General features: G+C 42.2%; 2 protein-coding genes across 4 annotated transcripts; both read left to right on the plus strand.

The window, feature by feature from the left end:
• Nucleotides 1-195: 195 nt before the first annotated feature.
• zc3h11a (zinc finger CCCH-type containing 11A) lies at nt 196-12,586 on the plus strand. Of its 3 annotated transcripts, none has more exons than XM_080424332.1 (19): nt 196-284; nt 1,816-1,988; nt 2,104-2,260; nt 2,354-2,473; nt 3,397-3,520; nt 3,614-3,796; nt 4,007-4,081; nt 4,731-4,913; nt 5,093-5,170; nt 6,440-6,538; nt 6,684-6,746; nt 7,323-7,385; nt 8,245-8,841; nt 8,959-9,053; nt 9,170-9,229; nt 9,349-9,916; nt 10,050-10,222; nt 10,397-10,614; nt 11,147-12,586. In XM_080424332.1, the coding sequence occupies exons 3-19, from the start codon at nt 2,207-2,209 to the stop codon at nt 11,355-11,357; spliced, it is 2,964 nt and encodes a 987-aa protein (XP_080280458.1). In that variant the 5' UTR covers nt 196-284; nt 1,816-1,988; nt 2,104-2,206; the 3' UTR covers nt 11,358-12,586. The 3 variants fall into 3 exon arrangements, with proteins under 3 accessions (XP_080280458.1, XP_080280460.1, XP_080280459.1); XM_080424334.1 differs by having other exon boundaries at nt 206-1,988; nt 8,245-8,531; nt 8,580-8,841; XM_080424333.1 differs by having other exon boundaries at nt 266-284; nt 1,922-1,988.
• Nucleotides 12,587-13,306: 720 nt separating this feature from the next.
• On the plus strand, nt 13,307-16,617 carry LOC308082493 (uncharacterized protein). The gene is made up of 2 exons (XM_080424255.1): nt 13,307-13,518; nt 13,854-16,617. Exons 1-2 carry the CDS (start codon nt 13,332-13,334, stop codon nt 14,777-14,779), a joined length of 1,113 nt encoding a protein of 370 aa, XP_080280381.1. The 5' UTR covers nt 13,307-13,331; the 3' UTR covers nt 14,780-16,617.
• The last annotated feature ends 6,759 nt before the right edge of the window (nt 16,618-23,376 follow it).

A 23,376-nucleotide genomic window follows, 5' to 3' on the forward strand; every position in this document is an offset into this window, starting at 1 on the left:
CCAGTTATGAATTGCAGTTACCTGTAAAGTGCTCTTTTAGAGTGTCCAGACTTTTTTGCTGAGTTGACTGGGCAGCATTGAGCAATACGTACGCAAGCGGAAAAAACGGAAGAAAGAAACATATGACGTCATTACGTGGCTCCGTCACAGGAGGCGGGGCTTTGTTTCTTCCTCTCCGCGGCGCCATTTTGTTCTGTCGGTTCGGTCGGAGTGAGGACAATCAAGAAACTGGGACGGGTACTTTTCTACATTCTGCACGTTTTTAAGCTTTTTATGCGATACTGGTAATGACCACAAAACGCTGACTTTACACATTTGCTACACGTGTTGTGTTAGAAACGAAAAGTGTGAAGTTAACTGTAAGATAATCTTGCACTTTGTTTAGACTGATCGCTGCTCTTAGCAGTTAGCTTATTTAGCCACAAGGCCCATCGTTTTAGGCCTCAATCCTGCGGTGGCTGTAATAACAACCATATTCTGCCAGTTATACATAATAACGACGCGTATTATTTGATGTTTAATACTTATTGTTAAATTAACGATGGCTAGTTTGTAGTGGTGGAGCAAGTGTTCATTTAGTCATTTACGTGTTACGAACATAGTTAAAAATAAAACGGACGTTGGCGCGGTTGTATAACTAACTGGATTATGTGCTTTTCTAAGAAACGTTAACTATCTTATTCTGGGGATCTTGTTGCCTTGTCTGTGATGTTAAGCTATATTATATAGTGTTACCACTTGCCAGCCTCGACTATTCTGTTTTTATTTTATTATTTGAAGTTATATGATTATATAACGGGCTAGAAAATCTGTAACATGGCCGCAGTTATTTTTGAATCTCTGCCCACAATGCAGCCGATGAGTAATAGAAGACTGTCTGTACATGTTCATATGGAAGTGAGGCATTCACCTCATCGTGCTGCGAGGGCCTCAGTGTCAAGAGAAATTGGCAAAGACGTTAGATTATATTATATACAAGATCACCCAACTTAATTATCCACTATTCTGAATTGCATACTTTAAATATACAATGACTTAAAGCTACAGATTCAGTACTCAATGGGGCTTTCCACTGAAATTCTCAGCTTGCCTGAACTCAGTCTTAAGCCATTGCAAAGGGGTCCTCCTCACAGAGAAGGGTTTTTGTCTGATGGTGTTATATTTGAATGAAACATTACTGTTGTGTCATTTGATGGTGTGAACAAAATGTCTGTCCTCTAACAACCTTTTCAGTTTCCGGGGGAGTGTTTTTGTTTTTGATCTATAGGTATCGGAGACAGGTCAGTGCAGGTCACACTTCATGCAGGACATGGTGTGAGCACTCAGGTCACATGGTCACCAAGACGGGTCTTTGCCTAGCCACAACTGGGTTAAAACCAGCTTCTTGGCCATTTGTGGGGATCTCTGGATGTGGATAGCTTTCCCCAAATCCCTGAAGATTTTTTTTTTCCCTCCACTTTTTTTTTTAACCGAGTCAAATCTAGAAGCCCAATTTTCTACCCTATTTTTTTTTTTTTGCATCCAACTCCACGTAATTCCACCAACTACACAGCATCTCCACACACCACCAAAGGCCACGGAGAAGCTGAAGATTTTTCTCTTCCCTCAACCCCTCGTTTATGCCTTTTTGTCACGCCACTAGTTCCACTAATCTTTTTGGATCCCATTCAGAGAAGATGTTTTTCCATACCTGGCTCTTCTGTCCCCCCTCTCTTATTTCCTCCTATTAGTTCCATCCATTAATAAAAAATAATAAAAAAAAGAAAACCTGAATCCCTAAAGGACACTGTTGCACCACCCATGTGTAATGTTTAGCAGTCTGCTGAAGGTGTCTGAGAGGAGGGATGTCATAGGACAACAAGTGTCTCTGGCCTACCCACCCCTCTTTCCCTCTTATCTCATGGATCAAGTGTTCCTTCAGGACTCAGCAAGGATACTACCTTATCAGACGTGCGCCAAGAAGGGGGATATCTTCTCAGCCATCTCAGGTAGGCTACACCTCAAAGTTAAAATATGGGGTCTTGAAACAACGTTTAACAGACCGGTATACCGTGCCAATGCCATGCCAGTCAGAGTTGTAAACGGTATGTTTCATATTGTCAGGGAGTATCCTGTTGGCCCTGAAAAGAACAACCCCTCCGAGGCAAACATTTGCCACTCACTCCCACCACCTCTGCCTATCGAGAAGAAGTGTACCGGCCTAGACATGACTGACCACGGAGATGACTGCTACTTCTTTTACTACTCCACCTGCTCTAAAGTATGTGAAGCTTTTGTTAGTTGCAACTATTTTGTGGTGGAATTGGTGGTGAAAAGGTGAATAATGGTTCTGTTCTGTTATTTGTTTTTGCAGGGAGACAGTTGCCCGTTTAGACACTGTGAGGCGGCTATGGGCAATGAAACCGTGTGCTCCCTCTGGCAGGAGGGACGCTGCTTCCGCAAAGTTTGCTTTTTCCGCCATATGGAGATAAAGGTAAGGCAAAAATGTCTTTGAAGCAGGGGTAATCAATATGTCCGTACACGGACACATGTGTCCTTGGCAAGACTTGACCTTGTCTGTGCCAAATGTTTGATTTTGTTTTTACACACCATTGTAATGTTCTTATTTTGATCATAACACCCAATTACTGAATGTCAGTCTCCAGGTTTTCTTCAGATTATGTATGACACTGAATTACTATGACACTATGTATCCACTGGTGCAGTTGTTCTCATAACACTTGAGTGTGTCAAATGGACCCACACTCAGAGTTACAGACCTGTAATGGTCATTTAGAGCTAGGTCTTTATGTGTTTGTCTATATTGTATGTATGTCCATGGCAAAAATAGAATTTTGTCGAAAATGTCCACAAGCCAGCATGGCGATGACCCCTGCTTTGAAGGGCACTAAACTCCGAATGATTTTCCTTCAAGCTTTGCTCACTCGAGTCTCTGTGTCTTGAGTGACCATTACAGAAGGATAGAAAAAACCCTCTCTTAAAACCTGGTTCATGGGCTTCCTCCTGCCTGTGGACCTGTTGGGAGGAATAATAATTAAAAGTGTATATTTTGTCAGATTCTTCTTGCAATGTCACGTTGAAAAGTTACTGATGGGACTTAGCCTTCGTTTTTTAAATCTTGGTCGCATTGCTTGATTAAGTCACTGCAATCACTATTATTTTTTGTTAAAGCGGTTTTTACCTCTCTGCCTCCGTTGACAGTCAGTCAGGCCCAAGTTAAATCATTTGTTCAAAGGTGTGGTTATTAATTAATTAATGATATCTTTAGACTTCTTTAAATGTGGAATGTAAGGTCTGCTACAGTTTTCAGTTGAAAATCGTTTTTCATACAACCAAGAATAAATTCCTGCGAGATTTGTGCATATGATGATGCCTCTATGCTTCTGTCCTGAACAGAAAAACAGGAAGGAGATTCACTGTTACTGGGAGACTCAGCCTGCTGGCTGTCAGAAGCCCCATTGTGCCTTCCATCATGTTAGACCCCGCTGCATAGACGGCATGTATGTCCCACCTGATAAAGGTGAGTTGGCTTCTCATAGCAGCAGCAGTTTTCTGGATAACTTCGTGCTTTTGTCAGATTCACAGAAGGATAATCTAATTACTTTGTTTGTAGCTCAAGTCAAGATGGAAGAGCCACTCCATGAGGAACCAGCTCCTCTTCCCCCTGCCCCCCTGCCGACTTCAGCCAATCCTCAGCTCAGAGGAGTGATCAAGGCAGAAACTCAGGAGAATGTACCAAGCCCCACCCACCCACCTGTTGTAATCAATCCAGCAGATGATGACGAAGATGAAGATGGTAAGAAACTGGTTCTTTCTTATTCAGGAAGAAATGGATTGTTCTCATCAGAATATTTGTCGCTTAAAATGACAGCTTGCTGTTGAGGGACACTATTTTAGTTTTTGTAGAGAGGATGGCATTTATAGGCATGAGATAGTAGAAAAGGCAGATTGTCCACTCTACCAGCAACAAAGAAGTTGTAACAGCTGGTGTTAATCTGTTTTACAGATCAGTTCTCAGAGGAGGGGGAGGATGGAACCAGACTAACTTCTCCCAGGAAACAGACTGGAGGCTCCAGCACAGGTAAGATTTAAGCCAAAGCTCAACTCATAAAGGCATCACTGTTGACCCACCTGAACAACTACTCTACCCATTTAGAGTTGTATATTTTGGGAACACCACAGGTAATGAAAACATAAAAAGTAGAATTTTCGCTGTCCCTTCTAGCTTTGCCCACTGGAGACTGCATATGTTTTTAGTGGCCACTACAGAAGGGTAGATAAAAGTCACTCTCTGAAAACCTGGTTCAGGGGCTTCTTCCTTGGCTCTGAACCTGTCGAGAAGTACACTTGAATAAAGTATTAAAAGGTAGCACTCATGTGATGCAATTGACACAAAAAACTAAAGTGGATCAAACACAGGTATATTTGAATGAATATTACTACTTTAATAAATACCGTAATAGTCAGCAAGTAGGCTGGGAAAAACAAATAAGTTTCAGCTTATGGTCTTCAATGGTACATGTATGTGTACACATGGAAGCCACAAGCAATTTTGTTATTAAAATTTTTCATTTTGATGGGACCCATACAACCTTAATCTGAAGGTCATGTGGGACTGAAATGTCATACAAACTGGCATTTCTGCTACTCGTTCCTGTGCTTTAAGTATGGCATTCTGAAATGGAAAAAACAAAAGTGTGTCTTATGATCATGTAACATCTTGTCTACAGGTGAATCCCTGAACTTTGGGGTGAGCACTTTGGAGGAGATCAGACTGAGGAAGGCTCTGAAGGCCAGCATGAAGAGGGCAGGCTATCCTGTCATGACGCCTCACACTACAACCCTGAGGAGCAATGGAGAGAAGGAGAACATCCGCTTAATGGGTCGCCAAGCCCTACTTCATGTTGCAGATGGTACATATAATTGATTTGGAACACGTGACTTTCCTTCATGACTTACAATATCTGCTGGATTCGCTTGTCATCTTGCTTTGTTATTGACCATAGCCTTATATCAATGTTAATTTGCTGGTGTTCACATGTAAATCTCCTTTACATTGTATTTGTGGTATTTGGCCCTTCTTTTCCACTAGACCCTGTTATCTTTGAAGAACTTGGAAAACCCAGAGGTAGCATTGCTGAAAGGCTTGGAAAGAAGATATTCAACAATGGTAAATGTACATTCATATAAAAAAAATCACACAATGTCATTGTGGCATATTTTTATATATATATATATATATATATATATATATATATATATATATATATATATATAATTTAAAAAAGTACTTTAAGCCATTATAATAGTAATTCTAAAAAATATTGTGCATAACATTTGCTAGTACAGTGTAATATATATGTTACAGTATGATTGGAGAACCAGTACGATTGAAGAAGGCTCGCTCGTTTTTACCACCCACCCAGCAATTCTGTAGAAGCAACACTAGAGGGAGCCACAAGCCAGGCTTGTGCACAAGCATATATTGCCGCGACCACACACACACGTGCGCGCGTGTGTGACCGGCTTCGAGTGCTATCAATGCATTGAATGGGGAAATAGGCGAGTTTATTAGACCTTTCAATGGGCGAAATAGGCTACTACCTACCCGCGATTTATCAGACCATTCATTCAGGAGCTACTGACCTACTTGGAGGCGGAGCAGTCCGCACAACAATATTTACGATTCTGTGCCTATCGGTACATAACTCAAACGGCGCTGAGTAGGCACAGGCGAACGTCACACCGTTCAGGACGGCAACTCGGTCGCCTTAGCTCCCTCTGTGGTCCTTCACGGGGTGACAGTTCGCCTGTGACTGCGCGCCTCCGTCAGGGTCCAAAACCAAAAGCGAAACCTAAACTGAACTATTAAGTCATGTCAGTTGGTAGGTTAGTATGTCTTGATAACACCCAATGAATGGTCTGATAAATCGTGGGTAGGTAAGTAGGTCGCCTATTTCGCCCATTCAAAGGTCTAATAAACTCGCCTATTTCCCCATTCAATGCAGATAGCATTCGAATCAGGTGGACTGTTAAGATACTTTTATTGTGTTCTGCTGGCTTTTGTTTTAGTTTCTCCCTGACACACACACACACACACACACACACACACACACACACACACACACACACACACACACACACACACACACACACACACACACACACACACACACACACACACACACACACACACACACACACACACACACACACACACACACACACACGGAGGAGGAGAAGGAGAAGGAGGAGGAGCTCCTGCTCCTCGCGAGCCTCGCTAATAAACCCTGTCTCGAAAAGCCCCGCATCGCCCCGAAGCCCCGTGCCTAAAAACGAGCGCTCTGTCTTCAATCGTACTGGTTCTCCAAACGTACTGTGACATATACACTAAATGGCTCACAACTGGCAAAGTATTGACTAGTGGTCTTACTTGTAGATGCCCACGCTGGAAGAGAGCTGCCTTTCAAACGTAGTCTGGCTGAGCGTCTTGGTAGAGTTGTTGATGAGGAAGACATGATGCTGGCCCCTCAGAAAGGTATAAAATGACAAATGTAGTCAGATTTTCATGTCCATCCCTACTCAGCAGGTTTTCTCCCCTCATATTTCTGTTATTTGGCATTGTAAATGTTTTTGGAGGACTATTGGACTGAGCTGAACAAATTGTATTTCACCTCCTATAGTTATGAAGCCTATACGAGAAAGACTTGGATTGTCAACTGACCCCATTGCTCCTACTGAACCAGGTACACATCAGTCTTTGATCACCCTTTTGACATAAAAATGTCTTTGTTTACTTCACTCATTTAATCTCTTAACCATGGAGATGTCATATGAATATTTGGCATGTCCAGCATTCACCAGAATATGATATGATGCTCTGTGACAGATCCTAACATCTCTCTGACATTAGTCACTGCTCAGCTATGAGTCAGTTCTGTTTATGTACCAATTTATCTGCAAAGAACCCTTCCCATCTCATACCTAAATGAATTCATTCCTTTAGAAAAAGTGCTACATGGATGATGTCTTTTTGTAGGCCAACCCAAAAGTTACTTCAACCGTGGGTTGATTCCCAATGCATATTTCTAATGGAATCTTTGGGTTGGGTTAAGAAGAGAAACTCTGTAGCTTCAATAGCTAATGATACCATGTTTTGTTCAACAAGATAATCATAGAAATGTATATACGTTTAAAGACGCACATAATGCTTATATTAACGTGTGTGAATTCCGCCCGTTAATGTCCATCCCTAGGTTGTTTTTTGTGAACTGTTTTAAGAGGACTAATGGGCTGAACTAATTTTATTTCTCATCCTAAAGCTTTGAAGCCTATAAGAGAAAGACTTGGATTGACAGCTGACCCTGTTGCTCCTACTGAACCAGGTACTAAGTTCTCTGAGCTCACCCCTTTGACATAACCTCCTTTTTGGTTCATTCACGCATTTGATCTCCATAAAGTTTTAAATCGTCTTAGTCACTGCTCAGCTGTTGTCAGTTGAGTTTGATGGATCTGTAAGTTAAAGGACCACGTCACCCATTTTCAACCTGTCTTCATATAATTGGTCCTCACTAATGTTAAAGACACTCATTATAACATGGCACCATTTTTGTCTACTCGCTCTGTGTCTCAGAGGAGGGCTGTGGACAGTTCAGAAACCTTTCTACCAGTGACAGGCTTTCTATTCCTGGAAAGTTAAGATGCTAAAATGGAAGCCCTTGTTCTCACTTTAATAGAAAACATTGAAATATTGAAGAAGAAAAAACCTTCCTAACGATGATGTCACTGGTAGACGGGTTTCTGAAGTGTCCACATCCCTCCTATGAGACACAGACTGAGTAGAAAAAATTACTCTATTTTATCAGGAGCATTTGTTGGCCAACAACAAGTAATGGGAAATGATGTGGTTGTCAGCCTGTGAGTTGTAGTTAGTAATTAGTGCATTTTCACTGTCAATTGATGCTTCATATACATTTGAGTAAAACCTCCAGACTCATTTGTCTGTTTTTGAACACAGTTCTTATATGACGTGATGTTGAAAAGGTCTATGGGATTTAGAATAGGTAAAACAACAACAACCCAGGAGGGTAACGGTCAGACTTGGTTACTCTATTGAGTACTGTGTGTGTATATAGCTCTAGCTGTAGAGTTAAATACTTAATGTAGCGCAAGGGGTGTCCTTTCCCATAATGGGAAACCAATCAACAGATGACATGCAACATTATTTTCCCCCTTCTCCCCTAGCGATCCTAATATTTGAGACCAACATTGAATCAAAGAAGACTCCTGAGCAGATCCGCATCAAATCCCTTGAGGAGATCAGACAGGCGAAGGCAGCAAAGTCTCCGTCTGAGAAACGGAAGCACAGTCCCTCTGCCCTGACTCCGACCATCACTAAAGCCACCAAAAGAGGCACTAAGAGAACCATCACTGTCAAACCTGCATCTGTCAAGACCTTCTCTGAGGTCCTCCATGCCAAGAAGAAGAAGCAGCAGGAGGAGGAGGAGGAACAACAGAAGCAGGAAAGGAAGGCCAGTCCGAAGAAGGCAAAGCAGGCTCAAGAGGAAGACGCAAGGAAGGCCAGTCCGAAGAAGGCAAAGCAGGCTCAAGAGGAAGACGCGAGCAAGAGCCAGGGCCCCTTGGAAAAAGACACGCCCAGCCGAGTGGGCCCTCCCGCAGCCGAGGTGAGGGTCAAGACCCTTGAGGAGATCCGCAGGGACAAGGCAGCTAGGATGCAGGCTCAGCAGAAGCAAGAGCCTGAAAACAAGAAGGGTTCTGACTCCGAAGAGGCCCCTGCAAAGAAGCCACGTCTACAGCGCACCACTAAACCAGCTTCTCCTGGTAAGACAATTCAGCAACTGAGTTAATGTTCACAGTGTGTGTGTGTGTTGCAATACAGAATTCTGTATGTTTTTCTGCTGTGACTCGAATCGCATGCTCATTTTCACCTTTCTAAAGGTTCTTCAGTATCTAATACAAATGATTCAGCCGTCGGCATGGCAACACGGAGGACTGCAGGGATGACAGAGAAACCAGTAGTTGCTGCTGCTGAGGTAATGGCCTGACATCTACATAACAGATAAATAACTTTTGACAACTTCTGATGTATGCAGTGGATGCCATATATTCCTTTTGACAGTAAATCATCCTCCTGCTTTTGGCTTTTCAGACCAACCCTGCCTCCAGCAATGATGATAAAGTGAAACCAGTTAAAGCTGCTGCTGCTGAGGTAATGACCTGATGGCTAAATTACAGATAACTTAACTATTGACAACTTCTGATGTGTACGGCGGATACCCAATATTCCTTTTGACAGTAAATCATCCTGTTTTGCTTTTGGCTTTTCAGACCAACCCTGCCCCCAGCAATGATCTTAAAGTGAAGACTTTTGATGAGATCATGCGTGAGAAGCGGCTCCGCAAGCAGCAAATGGAAGAGCAGGCCTCCTCCTCTACTAGCCAATCAGACAGCTCTTCTGAGGCAGAACCAGGTCAAAAACAGACCGCAGGTCCTGCCCTCAAGAGAAACATTTCTATTAAGGCCAGGATGGCGTCCACCACTTCACCTTCATCTCCGGCCTCCGATGCCCCCAGCCAGGACACAAAGCCCCCTATTCACCAAGTTGCTGCCCCTAAATCTAAGCCTGCTTCGCCCATATGCAGCACTGAAACCGCCATTACAGCTGAAATGTCGGCTTCTCTAAAGCAGAGCTCTCCACCCCGGGTGGCCGAAGCTGACTCCCCATCCCACAGTGTCCCCAATGGCTCCAAGGTTTCCCCAGGCAAGAGGAAGAGGAGCTCCCCACCATCTATGTTATCTAAGCCGGATAGAGGACAGGATTCTCAGGGCCCCGTCGCAGAAGAGTCCCCTGTTGATGCCCAGAAGAAATGCTTTGGACATTCTACAGAATCCAAAGGTACAGTGATGTTTCTTTATGTTTCACACTTAAGATGACCGGGGAGTCATTTTATTGTATTCATCCACATACTTTTAAATCAATTATACCTCCTATTTAATATCACTGACTCTTTAATGTGCTTGCTTTCCAGTGAGACCGAAGTTGAACGTGAAGCCCTCGATGATGAAGCCTGGAGCACAGGTGAAACCAGGCCAGAAGAGGAAGGCAGCAGGGCGGTCAGCCGTAGCTGCAGTCAAACCTCTGAACAGCGCATCCACAGTTATGGAGGAACCAGCGCAGGAGCTGCCCTACAAACGGAGAGAGGTAGCTTTTTATATTTCCCTGTTAAAATCACTTAAAACTGCAATGTTGTATGAAGGGTGCTATAAAATTTGATTTGATTTATTGCAACCACACTGCTTGCCATGAATAGGTGAGGAAGATGATAGACCCCAAAAAAAGTATGGGTGATTTAATGTGTTCTTGTTTCGTCCTCAGATGTCCCCTATGACCTCCAGTACCGAGACCCAGCAGAGCCCTGCAGGTCCCACAAGTTCCACTAGCTTGTTGAGCTCAGGCCCAGACACCAGCCCGGTAAGAGAGGACCTCCAGGCAGTCCCTGTAATCCAGCAGACGAGCCCTGTCCAAGACCTGCCTACCATCACTGCTGCCAACTCTACAGGTGCAGCCAGAGAGACCTGTAACCTCCCTCAAAGGTAAAGCGCGAGATGGATTGAACTGGTGGAATCTAATTAAATTTTTACTCAAATAAATGTTGTCTGTTTAGAGAATTATGATGTAAATGTCTATGTGCTATTTACACATTAACCAAAATGTGAATGCTTGTCTTCATTGCATATTAAATAATTGAAAGGTTTAATGTTTTTGGCTACTGGGTAAATATTAAGCAATTTCAAGATATCCGTTTTGGTTCAGATGTGCTATTAGCATTTACCACTTTTCCTTTTACTTTGTTACCCTACTTCACTGTCACTTCATGGTCTAAATCAAATGTTCTTCAACTTGAATATCATGAACCATTATATAAGATGTAGCACTTAACAGTAACCTATCAATATTATGATGCAATGGCACCTTCTGCATAGGCTACTTAATGATAACATGAATCACTGGTCAAATTAATTACTCATTCCCGGACCCACCTCCCTAGACTCTTAACTCATAGCGATGGTAAAAAAATAATCTAATAAACTGATGAATAACCGGTTCTTCATCATTTGTTTGTAGTTCCATAGTGAAGTCTCCGACCCCATCAAAGTCACGCAGACCCAGTTTGGCTGCGTCCCGTGTGCTGTCTCCAACATCCACCTCTGCGGTGGACGACTTTGAACTGCTGATGAACGAGTTCACAGATGACCACCTGGAGGACGACGACATGGACCCCGGCATGGGAGAGGACGACTTGCTTCAGGAGCTGTCTGAGATGATCGACAGCTGAGTGGCATCCAGTGACGAGACTCCTCCTGAAACCCTTATCTTTCTACAACACCCTCCTCCCATAATCAACGTATTGATCTCCAAGGATCGCCCCAGTAGTTCACCGTCGGACAATGTAGACCGTTGTTGAATATTTTATTATTTCTGCACGATGCTTATCTGATCTTCACAAGTTTTTATTTTTTATGGACATCATTCTTCTTTCCAAGTCTTTGAAAGAGTGTAATACCAGCTACCGTATAAATTGGAGATCGTGTAAAAACTTTGTAATGTATAGGACATCCTCAGGTAACTTTTAGTTTTGAATCTTTTAAAGAAAAAAAGCTTTGTTAAACCTGAGAAGTTTTACCACTCTGGTGGTCAATCAAGTGTCATAGTTGCAGAAATAAATCAAATTTGTATACTGTGTATGCAAAGCAAGCGGATTGTGTAACGACTGCAGAACAGGGCTAGCAAGACTCATGTTGCTGCACTAACACAGCCGGCTCCCCATTCATTACACTGTTTTCCCGTCTCTTTGACTATTCATGACAAGTGGAAAGCCATGTCAAATGTTGGTATTTTCCTGGTTCCAAGATATGTCCGAAGATGACTAAATGTTGGATTTTGAATAGACTGTACTTTCGTGATGCGCTAAAGAGAACAGTAAGGGTCAGAACTTGAGCCTCCAGTGAGTTTTTTAGGCACTTCAAGAATACGAAAGATTGGATCTACTTCCATCACTTTGTGGGTGATTGACGGATATCGACGTTTCTGATAGTGCAACATCCGCTTGTTTAACTTTCTTTTAATTTATGTATGCCTTTGTATTGTCATAAAATGTAAATGTGTAAGAGAAATTAAATCTTGAAATCATTATTTTATCCAACAGCCATAAAGTCACTGCTTTTTTGTGATAACTTTTGTAACAAATGCTCTCTGGTCTTATGAGATGAAAAGAACTCAGGGACCATTTCTGCTGTTAAATAGATCTTACATGTACTGGTCATGTACATGTTTGACTTCAAGTTTATGGTTTATACCAGCATGTGTAAGGTCCCTGTCACTTAACACTTATTACATCCATGTTGTTTAATCATTACTGATCAATGTGGTGTAAGAAGGGAAAAAAAAAAACTGCTATATTGACCTCTGTACATATTTGCACCTGTTCCCATACTTTTCCATGACATTGCTGTCATAATGTGATGTAAGTTACTGTGTATATAAAAATGCTTTTGAGTAATTGTTTATGCAGTCTCATTGAATATCAATCATTACATTGGATCAGTGAAACAATATGTTTCACAGCAAGTCATTTAAGAAATATGTCAGATTAACTGGTTTGGACCGTGTGTGTATATATAATTAAAAGGATAGCATATGAGTGAGTACCTGCATAAGAGGTGGATATGCACATACTGTATACATATATACATACAGTACATATTACAGCCATAAACCAAAATATCAATACCTCAAGAGCAATTCCAATGACATCCGAAACATTTCCTACATCCCACTCAACTCTAAAACCCTCACCCGCTTACGCATTCTCTTATCAACTACAAAATGGACAGATTAATAGGGGACTCACACGCACAAAAAGATAAAAACATTCAAATTAATGAATGAGGGGAGGATTTAATATAGCTGCCTGCCAGGTAATTGCAAAATGAATACATGTTGCTTCATTTTTACATTCCATAACATTGTTTCACTAATGATTTCCAAGTGTGAGTTATAAGTACTCTTGTAGTGCTTGTGCAAGTTTACAGTTGGTTTTAACCTCTTAAAAACAGAAGGCTTCAATAATAGAAACACACAATAGCTACATTTATAATAATGCAGTTTTTAATAACTACGTAATGTATCGTGATGGCCCACAAGATGGCGCTGTGGTTTTGAAAGATTAACGCAGGTGCTTACGTCGTCATCACTTCCGGGGTGAGCGTATGTAAACACCGAGAGTACGCCCCTCAGAATAGCTTGCAACATGACAAAATTGGAGTTATTAAATGTATTTCTAAACGATAGACTGACAGCGGCTGCCGAGGAGATATTCTGCGCTATCAAAGACACAGTAGTGGAGTACCAGAGTGAAATCCTTCGCTCAAAGGAGGAAAACGAGCGTCTCAAGCGGCTCTTGAATATTGCAGTTCAGCGCTTGTTACTTCACTCTGGTAAGAAGGTCCAGACTTTTTCCTATCCCCCCTGTTTTGTCTTTTCAGCATAATAAGATATGTCCAGGGTCAAGCAATCAAAACGGGCATCGTTTGAGAGTGTGTGTGTGTGTGTGTGTGTGTGTGTGTGTGTGTGTGTGTGTGTGTGTGTGTGTGTGTGTGTGTGTGTGTGTGTGTGTGTGAGACAGACAGACAGACAGACAGACAGACAGACAGAAGTGATTGATAGTTATCCGTCCATATAGAAAACCGCTCAAATAATGATAACAGACAGCATGAATTTATTGCACTTCAGTACATTTTGAATGACTGGGACATTCCTTTCCTTTCTCTAGACCCCAATTCTATCCAACTCCAAGATGATGCCGAGCCCTCTGAATCACAGAACCATGAGCAGGAATGGAGCTCTGGTCTTGTCGAGGAGCACCTAGAGCCAACACCACCACCACCGCAGCCGCCAGAAATCAAAGAAGAGCCAGAACTAGAAAACACTGAAAAGGAAGATCCAGATGATGCAAGTACGTTTGGTACCAAGGGTTTAATCTCACCCTCCCTTGCCACGGCAGACAGTGGTCGAGTTGAACCACCACAGGGCTCGCATCTTCTGCCAGCCCAAGCTGTATGTAACAGAGGCTCTCCAAGAGAGGGTGTCTCCTCTCCAAGAACATTGTCCAGGGACGTGAAGGTAGAGGATGAAGAGGAGGAAAATAGTACACATCAATCAACCAGCAGTCTAATAGCCTCGCTTACGGTTGACTCAAACTTCAGAGCAGCTCAATCCGATTGCCACAGCCACGCAGCACACATTAACAGGACTGTGGGAAGAGAAAAGCATTTAATATCCCAGGGACTGCAGTCCAAAGACATGCTCCACACAAACGGGAAGCAACACGCACATGTCCTGTATGCCAAAAACACGAGGCCCCTCAAGCCACCTCTGCCGCAGTCCTCCCATCCGGGACAAAGCACGCAGAAGTGGCACTGTTGTCGGGAGTGCGGCAAGTGCTTTAGTTTCGCCTGTCAGCTGGAGGTCCACATGCGATGGCACACAAAGGAAAAGCCCTACAGCTGCACCGTGTGCAGGAAAAGCTTCACCACTGTCAGCATGCTGAAGAGGCATCACCGAATCCACACGGGTGAAAAGCCCTTCCGCTGCCACGTCTGTGGGAAATGTTTCAATCAGTCCGCGCACCTCAACACCCACTTCAGGCTCCACACAGGCGAGAGAGCCAGGTGGCGTCAAGTGCTTCATTCCAAATGACGCTGAATGAAATGGTCTCGTCTTGGAATGGAGCCACACACCTTCTGTAAGATTTAAAACATTTGAACTTGCCTCCTTTACAGGTTTAAACGATGTATGGTGATTGTGAGTGTTACTGTGTTTGTTGTGGAATAAACTATGGTATGTGCAGACTCCTGATTAATTCATGACCGCTGAGTTATGAGAAGAGGGTAATTCGAGGTTGTGTTTGTTTTGGTTTGTTTTTTTCGTCTCAGCACACAACTTGCTCCCTACTCCCCTCCACGTGTTGGAAAAGAAGTGTGTCATTACAGTGCAGCACTGATGGAGATGGGTAGAAATTCAGTAAAGGACACCTGCATGGAAGACACATGGGCTCCAAGTGGAATGAACCTGGGATCTGAGTGTTAATTGAAGTGAAAATTTCACACTTTAAATTACATGTTCAATTAGCACATTTTACTGTGTAGTGACAAAGTGTCATTTTGGATTTCAGCCTGAAGATGTATGATTTTGTAGGCTGTTAATATGCAATGCAGCTTCTGGTTCTACATAGGACAGTGGTTTCCCCAGGCTCATTCCCTCCAGAGTTTTTCATTGATGAATATGAGGAAGCCCCCAAAGAATCATAATTTTATACATAGCAAAAGCAGGACAACCTGGTTATTTTGCCTTAGTAATGCAGAAATGTAAAAAGAAAATCTAATAGTATTAGAAATGTTTATTCAGTCCCAACTTGTTTTAACCTCATGTTTAAAGTTAGGGTAAGTGATATTTTGGGCTATTTCTTTTGTTTTTGTTAAAAAGGTTAAAGTACTATATTCGGTCACAGGGGTCTCTCCAGCACTTAAGTAAACAGAATATAGTACATTTTCAGGTAGGTGACAAAAGTTAAGCCAATCAGGAGAGGGCACTGAAAATGCATTTTCTGTTTAATAAAGAGCTGGAGAGACATGGGAGACTCCTTTTACTGAACAAACACTATAGCGGTGAGTACTATCAGAATATAGAGCTATTTAGCACTTATTTTAACCAAAGTAAATCACTTACCCTACCTTTAACATGTTCTGTGAAGCAAAATGAGACAGCCATTCTAATTAGTCTTTAATGTAGTCATGTGAGATTCCAAAGATAGACATTACTTTTACACCACTGAAATTAACAGTACCCTTCTTAGTTGAAAAATATTGAGCCATCCAATTAGGAAAAACTATTGTAATTGGTTCAAGGTGTTTACTATCACATGCACACATACTGTAAAATACAGCTGCAGGTATTGAAATTCTTGTACTCTGAACTTCCTCAACAGTGTGTGGTAGCAGCAAGCATTATGTGATGTGTTTCAGGGTGCCTACGCTACTTGATAAGCTCACTGCAAAAGTTGTATGAGCTCAGCATCGCAGCATTTGCTGTAAACTTCCTCTTTTGTCTGACATGGGATGAGCAGATGACATTTGAACACCAACACAATAGGGAGAGATTTGAAGGACAATTTGACAGTGAGCTGGTGGAAAGGGTCTGAATGTAATGTACAAAGACATCAAACAACCAACTGCTTCCTTTTGTCATTCTTGTATGACATTGATGTTTTCAGCCATGTACCCTTGTCTAAATATAAACAAAACCTGTGTAGCTTGTCTGTTTAAGAAGGGCCAGTGCTTAGGGAAGAAATGTTGCTAATATGCTAATTTGTTCTTCATTGACTGGTAGACCGCAGCTTATTACTTTGATTAGTTGGATATCCACAGACTATATGTTATTTAATGTTACAGTTTGCCTTTGTACACTTTATAACGGAGTGTATAAATAGATTGATGACTACTGTTATTCCGATTTCCATAGCACTCGTCTGTGCACACTGCTCGTTTGAATAAATCTAAATAAAATCAACCTCTTATGTAAGCCTTATAGTCTCTCCCTCATTATCAATAATGTCCAATGACCCCTTGTTGTGATTAAACATCAAAGTATTATTATTATTATTACAGTTTTTATCTTGTCTGTGCCAGACCATCCAGATGTATCATGTGAGGATTGGCATAAGCTTTTGAGGCTGGTGTTTCAGTTAAAAAGGGAAAGGAGGATGGGGATGGGGTGTTTCTGCAGAGGAGTATCAAATTCACTATATATATAAAATGCTTTCACTAGAAGAAAAAAAAAAACAAGCCTTCACAAAATAAATCTATGCCTCTGCGGGAGAGCTGTCCCACTGCCAACCTAAAAAAACCCTGTCACCATCACTAACACGTCTTAACCCCCACCATCACGAGTCATCACAATCAGGAGGGGCAGATTAATCCTTGAAAGATGACATGTGGAGTGGAGTGTAAGGGCAATTGCAATTCCCACCCTGCGAACCACCCTGGCCCCCACTTCCACGGTGTGTCAGTGTGTGTTAGTGTGAGAAGTCTGTGAGCATGTGTGAAATCTTATCACTGTGTTTGGTAAGTGTGGATGTGAGTGGATAGATGTGCTGAGTTAGAGCTTTGATTTGTCTCAGTGGTTGTGTGAGTTTAAGTTAAGAGAGAATCTGGCTAGTGTTAACAGTACAAAAAAAACATAATAATACAACTAATTGCCATTAGCTTTTGCTTTTTAAATAAGATAAAACGTGTATAGATATAGATATAGACAGACAGACAGACAGACAGACAGACAGACACACACACACACAGACACACACACACACATACACGCACGCACGCACGCACGCACGCACGCACGCACGCACGCACGCACGCACGCACGCACGCACGCACACGCACACACACACACACACACACACACACACACACACACACACACACACACACACACACACACACACACACAGAGAGAGAGAGAGAGAGATTATTTTAGATTTTAAATAGCACTCTGTAAATGTAAATCTCAGATACAGAATTCTTTAATACTAATATTAATAACTTGTTTCCTGTAGAGTGAGTGAATATAAGATACTACTTTGAAATACATTATAAACATTTCGGCATGGTCTTATAAGACATGAGAACATGCCGAAATGTCATGTGTGATGCTTACCCTCATTTTTATTGTTGCTGTTGTCCTGGCCAGCTCTGCCTAAAAGAGAGTAAAAGAGGAACGGGACGTCCTGGTTAAAGAAAGGACAAATACAGGATATTCATGTGCAAATATGCAGACTGTGTCTGAATATACAGAATGCGCACACAATGAGAAAGTGAAGTATAGCTTACAGTACCTGCAAATAAATATAGGGGATGTGGTACACAGGCCATGTGCACACAATGAGAAAGTGAAGTATAGCTTACAGTATCTGCAAATAAATATAGGGGATGTGGTAGGTTACACAGGCCATGTTGCAACTGAGAACAGACAGATGAACAAACATGTCCAAAGTTATTGTTATTGGAATGGTCATGACATTCTGTACATGATGTCTCACATGGAAAACATGAGATTAAGGTGCAGAGTATCCGCGTGTGTCAGGTTCAACCACATAGTCCACAATAACTTTCACTGGTATAATCCTCAGGCAGGTACATGAGGAAGAGCAAAAGTCCATGGCCAGCCTGATGACAGGGGGTGGTCATGCTTCGTTCAACAGTCTAATGGTAGCCGGGTGGAAGCTTATAATAAATCTGGTGGGCTTGCCCTTGATACGGTAGACATCCTTGCCTGGCCGCGGTCGTTGTAGGGGTATAACTGGGGTGGCTTGTGGCTGGGGTGGTGCCTGTTCTTGATGATGCGCTCAGCTTTGACTACACACCTCTTCTTATACGGTTCCTGGAGCGAGGGAAGCTTGCCTCCCATTATGTGCTCTGCCGACCACACCACCCACAATACGTTTTTCTTTTCTCAGGCAGTACAGTATCAGTTTCCATACCAGGCAGTAACACAGCCTGATAGAACACTTTCAATGGAGCTGTAGTTGCCTGAAGATGCAGGGGCTAACTCCGAACTTCTTCAGGTGATGAAACCAGTATAGTCGCTGCTGAGCCTTTTTCGTCACGTGCGTGTCACGTGGGTGTCACGTGGGTGTGTGTACTCAGGGGAAATTGAACTCGCTGAACATTTCCACTGCAGCTCCATTGATGAAGATGCTCTCCTCAGCCTCCTGAAGTCCACGATCAGCTCCTTGGTCTTGCTGACGTTGAGGGCGAGGTTGTTCTCCTGGCACCTGAGTGTCAGTATACTGGCATGTATCACACATGCTTGGGTGTACCTCTAGCTCTCTCAGCTTTGTGTCAAGCCTGGTTGGGACAATGGTGTTGAAAGTTGTAATCCATGAACAACATGCGTACAAACTTATCCTTCAGCTTCTTGTCGTCCATGTGCGAGAGCACGGTGTGAAGAGCCGTGGCATTTGCGTCGTAGGTGGATCTGTTATTTGACGTTATGCAAACTGCCACGGGTCCAGCGAGGCAGGTAGTGTGGAGCAGATGTAGTCTCTCACCAGCTTCTCAAAGCATTGCTGACTATTGGGGTGAGAGCGACAGGTCTCCAGTCATCAGAGGTGGACAGTAACTGAGTAAATTGACTTGAGTACTGTACTTAAGTACATATTCTGAGGATCTGTACTTTACTTGAGTATTAGATTTCTGTGATACTTATTACTCTTACTCAAGTACATTTCTAAGACAAATATTTTACTTTTACTCGAGTAAATGTCTAGGAAGGCTGAAAAGTACTGAGTACTTTTAGGTGTGTTGAGGGGTTCTGTCCGGTGCCATCACCACCGTCTTGACATTCCATCTCAAACTATTTTCCACTTTGGGAAGACAAGAGTGGTGGGGCAGCCGAGAATTCGAGGATGCAATCTGGGGCAACGGGGGAGGGGGGGGGGGGGCATGGGGGGGTAAATTGGGAGAGACAAGTGGGTCGACCCGAGATGCAGAAAAACAGGAAGCGTGTTGGGGTTCAGAATGAATGGGAGAGCTTTGTGTGAGGAGAATAAGGAAGACAGAGGATGACATTCCTGACAGGGCATTTATGATGAGAGCATGGATTGAAGCAGATAGTAGCGGTGTTTGTTTTATCGTTGTGTCTGTTATAGACCGAAGGCATCCAGCTCCACCATGACCACATGAACCCTATCGTCCACATGCTGGGGGAAAGCATTCTTCAGTGGCGAAATGAGTAGATCCACCAGCTCTAGCTATAGCTTGTATAGATCGTCTATTTTCGCTGAAGAGATTTGGGTTAGAGGAATTAGTTAGCGGACCCTGGGGGACCCTGGTAATTGTAAACAAAGTATATACAGGGATTAAGTGGTTATTAGTGGAGGTCAGGATTTACTGTGTGTCAGCACGGACATTGAAAACATACTGTACCAGTCAGTGTTGATTTTGACAAAAAAATTTGATTTAGTTTTAGTCATAGTCTTTTGGAAAAAAAAATCTGTTTCGTATTAGTCATATTTTAGTCATCTGAAATGTTTTACATTTAGTTGAGTTTTAGTCGACTAAATATCATAAGATTTTAGTCGACTAAAATCTACAGTTGATTTACTCAACTCAAATTTACTTTTGGCGAACCGTGATGGCATCGAAATGATGCGTGTGTGTGTGTGTGTGTGTGTGTGTGTGTGTGTGTACACGTCTGTTAAAAAAATTATCCAGCTAAGCTAACAGCCCAAACAAAATAGTCCATTGAAGTAGATAGGGACAACACTTGTTGTCGAGGTAAGCACAACATTTTGGATCCCTTTAGAGAGTTTAAAACTATCAATTTCACCTGAGTTTTGGCTAGCACTAGTATTTAGCACATACCGTAGCAGTGACATATGGTACTTTTTTTGCCTTGAATATTCTTGAAAGGCAAAGAGTGACATGTTTTTTAGTTTTTCGCCTTGAAAACAATCTATGCGCCTTGAATGGGGAAACGTTTTTATTTTATTGGGACTCATAGAATCGTGTCCCTGGGCTGCGACCCATTCAAATGACCACTCCTGGGTTCTAGCAGCCACTAACTACATTGAAAACCTAACATCACTGCTACTGCTTAGATCAGTGGTTCTCAACCTGTGGGTCGGGTCCCGGGTTCCCAGATGACAGTGAAGTGACAATTTAAGGACTTTTAAGACATTTTTAATACCTAAAGAAAAGAAAAGAAATGAAATGAAAAAAGACCATTCTGCATCAACAGTAATCAACAAACTATACTATAAAAAATTGTCAAACATTGGCCAAATTGTCAAATAATGTAAGACAGAGGCAAACATTTAGAAAATAGCTGATCTACAAGCTCACAACGCCTGCGCCTTGCGAGGCGTTGTGAGCTTGTAGATCGGGTATTTTTACAGATTTGGTGGTACTGAGTCAAACTAAATGTAATGCCTCAACTCCTACATTCCAATTGCTTATCAGGGTGGAGGTCCCCAGTTCAAATATGATTATTTTGGGGGGTCACGGCCTGAGAAGGTTGAGAACCACTGGCTTAGATGAGTTATTTTGTTGTTGTTTGTTCAAGACAGTATATTTAAATTTAATATTTTGTGGTTATTTGGTTATTTTGTGCTGCACCACTAGGCTATAAAGATATTCATTTAGTTTACTCGTTTTGAACCAATGCTGCACTAATTTGACTTTGACTTGAAATTACAGCAATTCATTGATGTGAAAAATAAGAAATAAGAAATGTACTTTTACTTTTACTTTTACTTGTACTTCAGTATTTTTAAAAGCATGTACTCTTGAATACAAAAAGGTTTTGACTGAGCTACTTTTACTTGTAGCGGAGTCAATTTAACCAGGTGTACTCTTACTCAAGTACTGGGGTCGAGTACTCCGTCCACCTCTGCCAGTCATTCAAACATGTCACCTTGGATTTCTTAGAAAACAGACAATCAAAAAAGACAATCACAGAGGACAGCATGTTACAACATTGGTCGTCGGATATCAGCCGTATTTAAAAGCTCCATGTTGCAAATATAGTATGCTACCAGGCTAAGAGGTCAATGCCGTTAGATTCAAACCCGGGTCTCCCATGTAGGAAGGCACACTAAAGCCAAACATCTTTGCTATAAGAGGGCATCCCCCTTGGCTGGGGTGATATAGGCTTTTGGTCTTCAGTCTCAAGTTTAGACTGTAAATAGTAGTGTGAATATAAGATACTACTCTCCCTAACCCTAATGGTCAGAATAATGGGATGAGCGGACCCCCTCTCATTTCTATTGTTGCTGCTGTCCTGGCTAGCTCTGCCTTGTAAAAGAGGAACGGTACATCCTGGTTAAAAAAGGACAAATACAGGATATTCATGTGCATATATGTAGGCTGTATCTGAATATACAGAATGTGTGCACACAATGAGATTAGGCAGTCAGGGTTAAGAATGGGAAATTGAAAACAAGCAAAAAGTAGTACAAATATTAGTAGAACTATTGAAAACGTATCATACACAAGCAGATCTTGTCTTATAGAAGCTACCATGTGCTTGTAAAAACAAATATACACTACTATGTAATGTACAATAAACAGTGGGGGGGGGGGAGTTTAGGCTTAGACTTTTTACAGGGGCCAGTTTCGAAATCCAGCCACCTGTAAGTGCTCCTTTAGAGCGGTTTTGAAGGAGAGTGAGGATTCACATGTTTTTATGACTGTTAGGGCATTTTGGTGGCATAGCAGTAGAACGAATTTAACCCCTTGTTAGAGCCAAATCTGGGTTGAACGTGATTTGTGGAGCTCCCAGTCCCTCTGGTGTTGTGATTGTGGATGTCATTGACATTTTTTAAGTAGTTTGACAGGTACATGGGTGTCTTTGTGGTGTAGTGTATCTTGTAGACCAGGCCCATTGCAAGTTGCTGTACTCTGTCCTCTACCCTGAGCCATCTAACCCTAGCAAAGTGAGCAGGAGTTAGATGAGTTGTAGATGTAAGGCCAAGCAGAAGCCTGACCCGTTTGTTTTAGCCTTGTTTTTAAGGCCTTTGTGGTGCTATGGTACCATGAGGTGCATGCATAGTCGAAGTGACATTGGATGAGTGCTCCTGCTAGAGTCCTCAATGTATTTCTACTGACCAGAGAGGAAATCTTGCCAGTTCTTAAAGGCAAATATTCAACTTTTACTCCACTACAATATTATTTGAAAACTTGAGTCACTAGTTACTTTGTACATTTTGATTATTATTATTACAAAACACACCAACCACTTCAGCCCTATATATTTCGGCCATTTGAAAATAGCCGATCTACAAGCTCAGGATGCATTGTGAGCTTGTAGATTGGCTATTTTCTAAAGATTTTTTATACATTTTGAACCTGTGAAATTGGACATTGTGCACAATGAGTACTTTTAATTTGAGTACTTTAAGTGTATTTTGATGCGGATACTTTAGTACTTTTACTGAAGTACATTTTGAATTCAGGACTTTTACTTGTAACAGGGTATTTCTTCATTGCAGTATTGATACTTTTACTTAAATATGAAATGTGAGTACTTTTTCCCACCACTTGTGTGTGTGTGTGTGTGTGTGTGTGTGTGTGTGTATGTGCGCGTGTGTGTTCGTGCACGCGCGCGCGCGCGCCAACAGAAGATGCGATTGCGGCGGATCGACGAATAGCCGGAGGAGGAGGAGAACGGGAGCTATGGGGAGGGAGGAGTACTGAGGATCCATGAGAGACCTCCTGTACTGCAACACACTGAAC

The sequence above is a fragment of the Gymnoscopelus braueri genome (genome assembly GCF_963280865.1).
Source record: "Gymnoscopelus braueri genome assembly, chromosome: 3".
In the NCBI taxonomy this organism is placed as follows: Eukaryota; Metazoa; Chordata; class Actinopteri; order Myctophiformes; family Myctophidae; genus Gymnoscopelus; species Gymnoscopelus braueri.

Excerpts from the sequence above, each read along its gene's own strand:
- zc3h11a (XM_080424332.1), top strand. The coding sequence starts at position 2,207 with ATGACTGACCACGGAGATGACTGCTACTTCTTTTACTACTCCACCTGC. Across the intron at positions 8,842-8,958 it reads CACTAAACCAGCTTCTCCTG|GTTCTTCAGTATCTAATACA; the intron begins GTAAGACAATTC and ends ACCTTTCTAAAG. Across the intron at positions 10,615-11,146 it reads ACCTGTAACCTCCCTCAAAG|TTCCATAGTGAAGTCTCCGA; the intron begins GTAAAGCGCGAG and ends ATTTGTTTGTAG.
- LOC308082493 (XM_080424255.1), top strand. The coding sequence starts at position 13,332 with ATGACAAAATTGGAGTTATTAAATGTATTTCTAAACGATAGACTGACA. Across the intron at positions 13,519-13,853 it reads GCGCTTGTTACTTCACTCTG|ACCCCAATTCTATCCAACTC; the intron begins GTAAGAAGGTCC and ends TCCTTTCTCTAG.